The sequence below is a fragment of the Nanorana parkeri genome, unplaced genomic scaffold, assembly GCF_000935625.1.
Source record: "Nanorana parkeri isolate BGI_ZX_2015 unplaced genomic scaffold, ASM93562v1 scaffold758, whole genome shotgun sequence".
Taxonomy (NCBI): domain Eukaryota; kingdom Metazoa; phylum Chordata; class Amphibia; order Anura; family Dicroglossidae; genus Nanorana; species Nanorana parkeri.
In genome coordinates, this window is record NW_017307026.1 from 128,600 (window position 1) to 140,563 (window position 11,964).

The 11,964-nt window shown below is 41.6% G+C and overlaps 1 protein-coding gene across 1 annotated transcript in view; it reads right to left on the reverse strand.

Moving 5' to 3' along the window:
• Positions 1–273: 273 nt before the first annotated feature.
• Positions 274–11,964, reverse strand: part of DIP2B (disco interacting protein 2 homolog B) — a 181,664-nt gene continuing 169,973 nt past the window's right edge. Inside the window, exons 33-38 of the mRNA XM_018564543.1 lie at positions 11,227–11,288; positions 6,784–6,841; positions 5,370–5,444; positions 4,028–4,202; positions 3,151–3,274; positions 274–1,403 (exon numbers count right to left, since the gene is read on the reverse strand). Of these exons, the coding sequence (XP_018420045.1) occupies positions 1,151–1,403; positions 3,151–3,274; positions 4,028–4,202; positions 5,370–5,444; positions 6,784–6,841; positions 11,227–11,288 (747 nt within the window). The 3' untranslated portion in view covers positions 274–1,150. The remainder of the gene's footprint in view (positions 1,404–3,150; positions 3,275–4,027; positions 4,203–5,369; positions 5,445–6,783; positions 6,842–11,226; positions 11,289–11,964) is intronic.

Sequence of the window (11,964 nt, forward strand, 5' to 3'; positions counted from 1 at the left end):
ACCATAAAAACTTCATGCAATAAGCATCCTGGGTGGAAATTGAACCCAAAACTCCAGCACAAACAAGCTACAGTGTTAGGCATTCAGCTTTTGTGTTTCCATGTTCTACTATATAAAACTAAGCAACCTGCATGGAACCAAACAAGCCCAGAGTCACTCTGATACATCAGCCCTTCCTGCAACTGACAACATTTCCAAACGGTCATTGCTGACTTGATGTGCTATGCTGTACAGGTCTATACACTGCATTATTTAGAAGGTTTCCCCCAAAAACGAAATAAAGAAGAGATAGGCGACAAGACTGCGGTGTGCACATAGCTGCAGGAAAAGAACAACGCTCCTAGCTATCTTGGATCTACAGTTCCCAGCATGCTCTGCCAGGCCAGGGCCAGCTAGGAACAGCAGAGCTCATACAACTGGAGAGTCATAGGTTGCATGCCTTTGCACTCAATATACTAAAAACTTGTAAAAGCACTAAACCCTTCGACTGCCATAAAACAATTCAACATCAACTCCATATTTACCACAAGTGGATTTGAATGTTGATAATGTTATATTAATATTTACATATTTAAAATATAGTCAGAATATTTTACATTTAAGACCTATCTAAATGAAAAAAGTCAGAATTTGAGTCAATGTCCTTTTCTAAACTGAACAACTCCCCCCTCACTAAGCAGTTGCATGGTTAAACAGAATGCAAGCTCTGCTGCGCTGGAGGAGGACACTCATGGCACCATTATGAAGAAGCTAATCACTACCTATTGTTAATTTAAGACAAAACAAGTTACAGCTCCTAATATGAAGGATTTAAGAAAATTAAACCCTTCTGGAATTAAATAAAATCTCCACTGCAGATCCACATTAAAGTCGTGTACATGGCGGCATGCTCTCGAGGGAGAGGTGGGGGTGCATGGCCCACTCTGCCCATACCGGTAGTTCTGCAGTTTAGATATTGAAGTCCAGTGATCTGCTTGTAATACTACTTTAGCACAGTGTTCCCTTTCATAAAATAATACAGACAGACCATGATGTACTAGAGGTTATGCTAAAAAGATATTACACATTATCAAACTATCGTCAAGCATTGTGAAGTCTTAACAAAAATAATAACCTGGCATTATTTTTTCTTCCAGTAGTTAAAGTCTTTTTACATGTTGTATGCAACATAGATCGGATCTAGCTGATCAGCTAAGAAACTGTCCCTTAGGTGCATCCGTTGTTTCTCTCCCCTGGAATTGATAGGAATGACTCCTGGGTCCACCACCACGACCACACCTACGATCAGGTAATGTTCTTCCAGCACAACGTTGGTCACTAGAGGAACCAGATCCAAAGCCTCTTGCTCAGAACCGCACAGCTCCACTACCACCACCAGAAGGTTGGTCCATGTGAACACGGCACTGAGGAGGGGAATGCAAGGGGTTAAATGTTATTAAGCATGGTTTCATTAGTGTTATATTTCAATGTAGTAATACAAGTATTGTACAGTATGCCCATCTATCAGTTCCCTCCATCGCTGCGGATAGTACAGCTTTCCCAATAACAGCTATAAGAGTATTGCTTACTTATAAAGAAATGAAAGGTGAACAGAAGAGGGACAGAAGCAAGACACATGAAAAGAAAGCCCTGTTATAAAACAGAAAGCGCACCTGAGAGAAAACATTCTTCTGTGATTAATAGAAGCATGAACAGTGGCGCAACTAGAATTCACAAAGCCCCATTATCAAACTTTGATGGGGCTCCACTGGCACAATGGCACTTAGCACTCTGCACCTGTAATAATAGGCACCTTAAAAGACCCCCTTACATGGGGTGGTCAGTGGAGAAGGACTCCCTTACATTGGTAGTTAGTGTAAATGGATCCACTTACAATAGTGGTCAATGGAACAGGGTCCCATTACATGATGATTAGTGGAGAAAAGCCCCCATTACACTAGTGGTCAGTGAGGTGCCCATTTACAATAGTGGTCAGTGAGGGTCCCATTCACAATGGCGGTCAGTGAGGTGCCCCATTGACAATGGAGGTCAGTGAGGTGCCCCATTGACAATGGAGGTCAGTGAGGTGCCCCATTGACAATGGAGGTCAGTGAGGTGCCCCATTGACAATGGAGGTCAGTGAGGTGCCCCATTTACAATGGAGGTCAGTGAGGTGGCCCATTTACAATGGTGGTCAGAGAGGTGGCCCATTTACAGTGGTGGTCAATGAGGTGGCCCATTTACAGTGGTGGTCAATGAGGTGGCCCATTTACAGTTGTGGTCAATGAGGTGGCCCATTTACAGTGGTGGTCAATGATGTGGCCCATATGCAATGGTGGTCAGTGTAAATACCCCCTTATATTGTTGATCAGTGGAGAAGAAATGCCCCTTTACATTAATATTATGTGAGAGAACATATGGCTCCTAACATGAGTATTCAGTGGAGAAAAAAGCCCCCTTACATTTGTAGTCAGTGAAGGAGGATCACCTTTGTTGGTCATGGGACAGCTAAAGAATGTAATTGGTGTTCTTGGTTATCTAGTTGTGGTGAAGCAAAAATTAAATTGCCCCATAAGGATGCATGGACTGTAGGATGGGGATTCACTTTGCCCAGGACAAAAAGCTGGCCGCACAAGATACAATCTGATTATACAATCTCCTTTACATCTACCAACAGCTATACAGTGCGATGGCCTACCTGACTGGACAGAAATGAGATAATCTTGGCGAATCTAACGAATGCACTGAGATTGTACAATGAAGATTGTAACATGTATGGCCAGCATAAGCCCAGAGTCCAAATGATGGGTACATTTCTTCCACTCCGATTGAGCAGCTAAGGAGAGAAAGGCATTGAAGAATTCTGCCACCCACCTCCCTAGGTCCACAGGCTACACAGCAGCTCCGTAAGCTATTGTGGTAGTTCCATCCCAAGCAGAAAGGCGGCTTACAGCCATAATCCAAAGGAATAAAAACAAAGCTGAGCCTAATGTTTCGGTAATATGAATTGCCTTCATTATTCCACAAGCGCCAATTATGTTTTAAGATTCCAATTATTATGATATAATTTTCCAGTGTGAACCTGAGGGTGAGGGGTAACTGTAGGGCAATACAGACAATTGAAGCGCAGTGATGGGAATGGCTTCAGATACTCTAGACTAGCATACACACCATTCTGCAATGCTTCGATGTGTGCGTGACACAGAGGTCTCAATATCGATAGGATGGTAGCGCAGTCCCCTTAACTCCAGTGTTTCATCCAGTGCTCCAACAACAAACAAGGCATCATGCCGTTCTGGGGAAAGGCAAGCAAGAAACATGCTGAGAACATTTTAACAGCAAAATTTCATTCAGGATAAAAAACAAACAGTATAATTGTACTTAAAGTTGGAATATTCCTTCTCATTAGAATATACATTTTACATAACAAATATATACATACTAATATATTTACAGTATATACACTGTACATAACCCTGGCCTTTAAATGGAAATAAATATGACAGTTGCTATTACTGACTTGCCATGCTTTTGGGTTGTCACCCTTATCCTTGCTTTGCTACTTAGTCACTGATCTCTAACAAGCGAGCCATCTAGGAACAAAATTTGGGGGTAGTCACTGCAGACCCTGCTAATGAAAATGCTAGTTGTCTAGATAAGTAAGCAATGGCATTCATCATGTTTATATTGTGTGAGGTTTCCTTAAAATGTCAGGACACTTGAAATGCACATGCTTGTTCAAAGTTGGTGATTCAGCAGTTAGTGAAGGATTAGCATGACAACCCTGGAGATGGCAGAGATTTGGCAGCTCCTCTATATCTATACTGACAGACTCTCAACATGACATTTGCATAGTCGGAGTCCTGCCTGTATAATTAGGAATTACCACATATCCCACAAGCCTCAATTATCGGCATTAGTTTAGGACACTGGCTTCTCCAAAATGAGAAAAGCCCCATTGTAAGAAAAATGAATGAAAACTAATAATAATTCTATGTACACTGCAAAGCGATCTGTGAGCAAAATGTAAACACCAAAACTAAAATACCTCCACTTGCATCTGTCAGCTCTGTTCTGCGGACGAAGCCCAGATAACCAGTTCTTGCCCAAAGTGTGTGCGTGTCCCCAAAGCTCAGCCTGGTGTTAAAATGGTCAGCCTGCAGACTCTCGCTGTCATAGATGGTGTAATACCCGCTGGCTGTGTGAGGGCTGTTCACCCAGATCTGCAGAATACAGACATGGAATTAGCAGGCTGGAAAAGGCTACAGTAAGAGGGCAACCAGAGAGGTAAAACATATCGATGAAATAACACAAGCATTACAACATAAGTAAAGGCATATCAGTGTTCTTACATGAATTCATTTGGTGCAGTGACGCATGGGGGGGTCTCAGCTGCCGTTGTGATGTGCGGGGTCCCTTGTGCGTCCCTGTGCCTTTAATCTTCTGACAAACCTGCACCCAATTTAATCTTCTGCTCCAAGATGGAGACTCTCATAGTTTAGGCTGGGTTCACACCTAGGCGTACGTAATATGCAAGTTTTTACCGCAATTTGCGGTAAAAGAAACGTGCAACAAACGCGCGTTTCCGCCGGCTATTCGGGTGTATCCTAATGAATACGCGCGGCAAATACGCCCCAAAGAAGCTCCCGTACTTCTTTGGGCGTTCCTACGCGCTGTAAAACGCCCAGGTGGGAACCATGCCCATAAGCAATCATTGGTTTTCACATGTTGAGCGTTTTACAGCGCGCAGGAACGCGCTGTAAAACGCCCAGGTGTGAACCAGGCCTTACAGTTAGGACCACACTACATAGAGGTGCCTTGGCGCGGCTGTGCGGCTTTCACATTTTCTGCAGAAGACGTGTATCTAAACCTCTGTTTTTAACCTTAGCGGTGAGACAAGTTTTTTTGCATGCTGGCTGGTGAGTGTGCTGGGAAACTTTTTGCTGTTGTACTGTATAAAGCCCTTCCGTGTGCACCTTGCTGTACAGCTGGTGACGAGTTGATGAGTGCGTTTGCCATTTGTTTTGCTTACATGAATTGGCTCATTTTAAATACCAAAAAAAAAAAATAATCCATCAGACTGCTCTTATTTCGGGCCGTCTGATGCATTTGTTGGTAATGAAGTATGGCCCATGAAGAATGCAAGTTTAGGTCAGTCTTTCTCATAGACTTTTTAATTTTGGTCCCAACTTCCACTCCTCAAAGTCTTTCACCCTTTTTTAGAAGGATTTCAATACGCTGAGAGCTACGTTTCGGGTGAGTAAAGACTATATATGCCTTATGTATTAAATGACCATTAAATCATTAACTTATAATGTACTACAGCTTTAAATAAGACCATCTGAATGATAAAACGGTATAAACAGGAAGACAAAAAGGAGTGCACTAACCTCACCAAGATGAGAATCTCCAAGGGGCCCTTTGGTCTCTGGGTTTACAATTATCACTGTGACACCAGGCAAAATCTGGCAGGAAATTTAGAGAGAAATATGTTTCATTCATTTCAGATATAATAAATATACTATTTTGGTTTTACTGTTCATGGATTTGCAGTTCTGAATTGCAATAAATAAAGATCTGACCAATACACGTAGAAACTTAATATAATACTTATACACCTGGCAGGTTATATTAGCCTAATAGAAAGCTGTTCAATAATGACCACAGCGCATGGGGGTGATATTCACAAGCTGTACGAGCTACATGAATGTTCATTTTTGATATACATATAGGTATTGCAAACAGGAATATGAGATTAAAAAATCCTGTATTACTACTTGGACAACACAGAGTTAAAACAGGGTTAAAAAAGTTCCATGTAATGCAGGATTATTGAATGGTGACATTGTATATAGCACAGTGGTACTCTCCTGATAAACAGTTTGGATAACATGCCTGGTAATATATGACTGTGTACCTTCAAGCCTATTCTCCATCTTAGCCATTGTTATTAGCCTATTCCGGGGGGGGCCCTCACCAGGCTGGGTGTTACCTAGTGCGGCTGCTGGGTGTCACCTGATGCGCACATCATAACATATACACGACATCATTACGAATGCGTATAATGTTGTCATGTGCACTTCACTGCCGGTGGCCATCTTTGTTATGGACGCCAGCAAAGAGAGGAGGGGACGTTCATCTGGTGGGATAAGATATGCTGCCGGGTCCCCACCTCTTTCGTGCAGCTGTCGGGCTCTCAGTCCATGACAGAGTGCCTGACTTTTCGGAGGGAGTGACACCAAAATGACTGTCAGTTGATGGTGTCACCCAGAGTGGGCTGCACTCCCTTTTGATGCTACTGGGGCCCCTAACCCTATATTATATGTGAGGACTCTGAATTGGTGCCGACACTGTCCTTCCTTCAGCTGATCGAAGGAGCCGCTTAGAAAATTCTTGGCCAAATGGAGCTAGCAGAACCGTGTAGACCTGGCTTCATATATAGCAGCTGGGGGTGATCAAAGGGGAATTCTATAATGCTACAGAGAGAGTCACTTGAGTGACAGCTCAGAGTCTGCTGGTACTGCTGAGATCACATCCAATATGGCAGCACTCAGCAGCCGTCTCAGGCTTCTTGGATGTCTACACAAGGGAGGCGTTTACCAGTAAATAACATGCATAAAAACAGCTAAATACACATAGGAAGATTTTTGATAACATGGCCCAGTGATAGGGAGAGTCTCTTGGACCAATAAAAAGAAATACAAATATTGAAGAAACAGATCTGTAAAGATTGGTTGAACCGGACAAACAACAGAAAATGGCCTGTGCAAGGTCATCTTCAGCGTTATTCTATGAGAAGTTTACCTTTCCAGATTCCAAAAGCAGCAGACTCTGAGGAGATCCTCGCTCCACCAATCGTACCCTGGATAGAGAAGAGCACAAAGAAAGTTGTATATGGGCAAAGACAAAAGAAAACATTTCCCAAGCAGTGGTGCTTTAGTCCAGCTAAAAAGAGCATAAGATGGCTCTGCTGGTGCTACTCAACCTAACACTGAACTAGTACTGTTGTCATTAGACTTTCTTCAATATAATAACGCCAGAAACATCCCTTAGCAAAATCATTACTAATGCATGCAAGGGAGATAAAGCCAACAAACCTATTAAATATGTATATTGGTTCTGTGATGGGAAATGTTATGAATGCCAACAAGCTATATACACAGGGATTTCATATTTGTTAAAAGGGAAGTGAAGCCAAACCTTTTTTTTTGCATATAGTGAACTAATGCCCGCTATATGCTGACAGCACCAGAACTGCACTGCAGCTGGGAAGGACCCCAACAATACGGCTGGGATTCACACAGTTGCCTGATTGACAGCTAGCTCTGCCTCTCTAGAGCCAGAACCAGCAGTGCCCGCCCCCTCCCCTGCCTGCCCCTCCAATGAACGCTGGAGGATCAGAGAGGGGGGGATCCCTACAGGGAAGTGACTGGCAGTCACTGCTTTCTGCATGGAGAAGACCGTGAGCTGAGCGATTAGCTGGTAAATTATTACTCAGCTCTTGGTATATAGAGCCAGCGTGTGACAACTGCAGTGTATTGTATACAAGTATTGGGAAGAGTATATTTTACTCTCCCAATACTTCTCTTTTAATGTATTTTGGGCAGCCATCAATGATAGGATAGGAGAGATGCAGACTGTTCATCAGACCTTAATACATAAAGCTAAAAGGTTTTGCACATGACATAGAAAACAATAACATTAAACACTACTACCATAGATCCCTATGGAACTTCTCAATAACGTCTATCCTTAGACCAGGCGTGTTCAACTCCAGCTGTCAGGAGCCAGGATGTTCACAGATTGTTTGCATCTTTCTAAAGCTGCCCATACACTACAATTATCTGCAGATTTTCTGTGGTCAGCTGGAAAAGGTGCAACAGATTCCTCCATCTACACTTAACTGTGTGTATGGAGTAATCTCCACCTGGGCCAATCTGTTGCACTTTTTCCATCTGACCACAGAAAATCTGCAGATAATTGTAAGGTGTATGGGCACCTTTAGAAACAGAAGTAAATGAAGTAATGTAAAGTTCACAAAAAGTCAGAAAATGACTCTCCGTTTATACCAAAATCCAGCCTGTAAGTGGCTCGAGGACTGGAGTTGGACACCTCTAAATTAGTCTGACACTTTGAGGTTTATTTATCAATCTGTTCACACATGATTCACACATTTTTCTAATTAGATTGTATTAAAAAAAAAGTGTCCAGGTCATCAGTTGTTGGGACACGTATCATATTTTACAAATAAAATCCTATGGCAACACTGAAATTGGTATTGTATAATGTACGCGGCTTACACATGCCAGGTAAACGGCATCAAGTTCTTGGGGAACTTCATAGTTTAAAAGCGGACGTCGTATTCTTACAAGAGACACATTTGTCACATTGTACTGCTACACGCCTTTACTCGCCCCGATATCCAACATGGTATTAGGGTCTATCTGATAATAATAAATCAAAGGGTATTGCCATAGGATTTAGTAAAGATGTCCCATAAAAAAAAGAAAAAAGTGTGAACGGTGGGTGAAAGTTGCATAAATCTTGTGTGGAAATATGTATGAATAGATCCCTAGGGTGTCAGTCCACCCAAAATAAAAGGAAGAGGTTGGAGTGCTAAATGACCGTACTGTTTCTTACACATCTAATGGACTTGTTGGTGAGAACTCTGAGCTGAAACATACTCTGTCACTGAGGGTAAGCAGGAATACTACTGCAGGTATGAAGTACAGACACCTAAACATGTCTGCACCTACCTGCACCTACCTGCAACCACCTCCTAACCCCTCCTGTCATAGCTCAATGATGGACCACTGTAATAGGCAAAGTAATGACACTTCCACATAGTGCTGGAACACACAAGGAACAAAGTAAAACATTATTGAATGGAAAGTTATTGAATGGAGATATGTCTGTTGGAGTTTCCAGATATAGACTTACAAGAAGCCAGGGGGTCAATTATCCCACCAGGCTTCACCTCTGAGACACCTATCAGACCCCATTCACACGATTTCCGCTCAATGTAGCTCGTACAATGCAATCCAATGGAGCTGTTCACATCTTACAGCTCAATGTCGCCTGTAGCTTGTTGCTCGAACATTACCTATTTTTCCAGCAGATTTGGCCCCAATAAGCTTTGATAGACTGCCAAAAGAAGCCAAAAGGTAGTGCCACAAAATGTGCACTGTAGCTCAATGTCGCTCAGCTTTTTTTTTATTTTTTATGTAGCTCAGTGTGAATGGGGTCTAAAACACAGCTATCAGCCTAAAGATAAGCAGTATTGAATTAATATTGTAGCCAACCCTGAATAATTTCCCTATGTCCCAACATAGTTATATATATATATATAAACATTTCCTTTTGAAATAGAGGCCTCAATACCAGGGAACTGCTGTTCTCCATCAGCTCCAACAAAGCACCTTTGGTAGGAAGGTCATTACAGCAGATTCTTATCGTCTTACTTGTCAGGCAGCCAGAAATAGCAGAACTGTCGGAATCACTTGAGATGCTTCTGAAATGAGCACACTGCCAGTTCCTGGCTCATGTATGAATAGTGCATGAATGAGTACGCAGATCTTTTGATCTTAGATGGTGACAAAGTGTTGAAATGTCAGCCCACTCCAGGTAGAGTACAGATCCTTCAGGTGAGCAGAATCAGGGCTGAGATTTTTCTTTACCAAGAACTTCAGCAAGATGGAGCTCCAGCGACACTGAAAATGTTATCTGTGCAAACCCCCCACTACATACTGTATACGGACATACAGAATATGTAAAACTCCCGTTTTCAGTTCCCGCTGATTACAACACAAACCAATATCCTACTTATTAAAGTAACTACATTTCATTTATAGCCGGAAGCTAAAATCTAAAGAATCGAACATACATATGCACACTAAATAAAATGTGTCAAATCAGCGCTCAGCCTGCCGGTTATAATGAAATGTAGAAGTGTCTTCTCTACGTGTATATATAACTTGTAGGCTGAGCGCTGATTTGACACATTTTATTTAGTAGGCATATGTATGTTCGATTCTTCAGATTTTAGCTTGGAACTAGAAATACAATTTAGATTTACAAACTATATACACAATAGCCAGCTACATATTTCTTTTTAATGGTTCTGAAGGTACCAACTGATATCTACCACGTCCAGCCAAGTAGACATATTTTATTCTCATTATCCATTTTTGTAAGTGTATCTAAATCCAAGAACAAAAATGTAACATATTGCACCTTACTAGTCCTTAGATGTGGGGAGTGCATTAGTTGTGGTTTCCTTGCTTCATTCTGCCAATAACACACTTCCTGTCATAGGGTGACAATGCTCCCTTCTTGTACCATATCTATGGAAGAGCAGCACTTTCACCCCAAGACAAGAATAGAGAACACCTACCCTTCTCCATAACATAGAGGGGAGTGGGAACAATGTCAGAAATAAACCTCAACAGAGGCAGAGAGCACAGGAAGCTGCAAGATTTCTCTCACGATCAACAGGTACTTTTTACAGTTAATAAACGGATGTAATGAAACAATTTCACTGAAATGTTACAGACATGGGGCCCTAGACAAATAGGTACTTTGCACAGAAAGGTGTTACTGAAATAAAAAACAGCAACAAAAGTGATCCCAACAATTTGGCCATAGCAGATGGACCAGGGAAAGTTTAACAATTTTGTAATTCAAATGCAACAGCAAAATAATTTCTTGTCAGCACTGATCAACAGGTTTACAAATTCAAAAAGGTAACTAAGCTGTGCTGCCTGTGATCAGTATTTGGCCAAATTAGTAAAACTGCAGAGTTGCATGTATCAGCAATGATGCCTTGGAATTCGGTGATGTCCTCATCCTACTGTGGGGGGAACTGCAGTAACCTAAGAACTCTGAGCCCAAAGCAAACCACAGCAAATGAAGGTACTTTGATATTTAAATGATCACATGATGAATAACATGGTGGTTCAGAACATTTGCTTCCACTGTTTGTGAAAAGAAAACACAAAAAATACCCGGAAAGAAATAGATGTTTTTTTGACCTATGCCATAAGGCAGCGACTTGCAATATAAGAGCTTAGTAGAACTAGTAAGACCTCGGTTACCTGTGCAGGTGGCGTAATCGTCTCTCAGACCACTTACAGATCCAGTGCTGTAACTTTCAGAGCCAGCTCACAAATCAAGGGCCCCACCTACCCTGGACAGGACTGACATTTGTTAAGCACCAATACAACTGTGTATTATTATGAAACTACATACCTGTCATGCCGAAGGGATTTGAGATCCACGTACACTGTTGTCGGATCAGGCCCTGAGGTTCCCTGGAAATAAAACCAGATTTTGTTCACATTATTCAAAATGTGCATTTTTTAAATATAATACCTCCCAAAAATAAAATACAAATTATAGGTATACAATTCGCACTGAGCACTCAAACTCAATACCATCTACTCAAAAGGGTTTCCACTTTCAGTATACGAAAGTAAGACTTATGAATTGGAGCAGTCTGCAAGAAGTGCATCTTCCTCCTCCACCCCTGTTGTACCCTGCTATTATGGTGCCCAAAACACTCAGAACTATCCAATTCTCTTAAGATGAGAGCAACGACACAGGTCACATAAAAGAGAAAATCAGTGTCTGATAAAAAAAAACTTTCCCTTAGTTAGAGAGCTAAATAGTGTAGAAAGCAGAATGGTACAAAATAAAGTATCTATACCGCGCCTGATAATAGCTCAGGACAAGAGTGAAGTTTAACTTCTATCCAGCAGAAAACTTTTAAATGGAACAAATGTCATTTATGTACAAAGTTCAAGGAGAAACGGAGGTCCTTTGCTTCAAGTGGATGAACTGACACATGTTATCAGCTGTGTGTAGAAAACTCTCTCCATCTTCATACAATTCCTTATACCCCATAAAAGCCGTGGTTTCCATACACTACACTGACAGAAATACTAAAACAGCTGTATGTGGTTTGGAATAAACTGATATATATATATA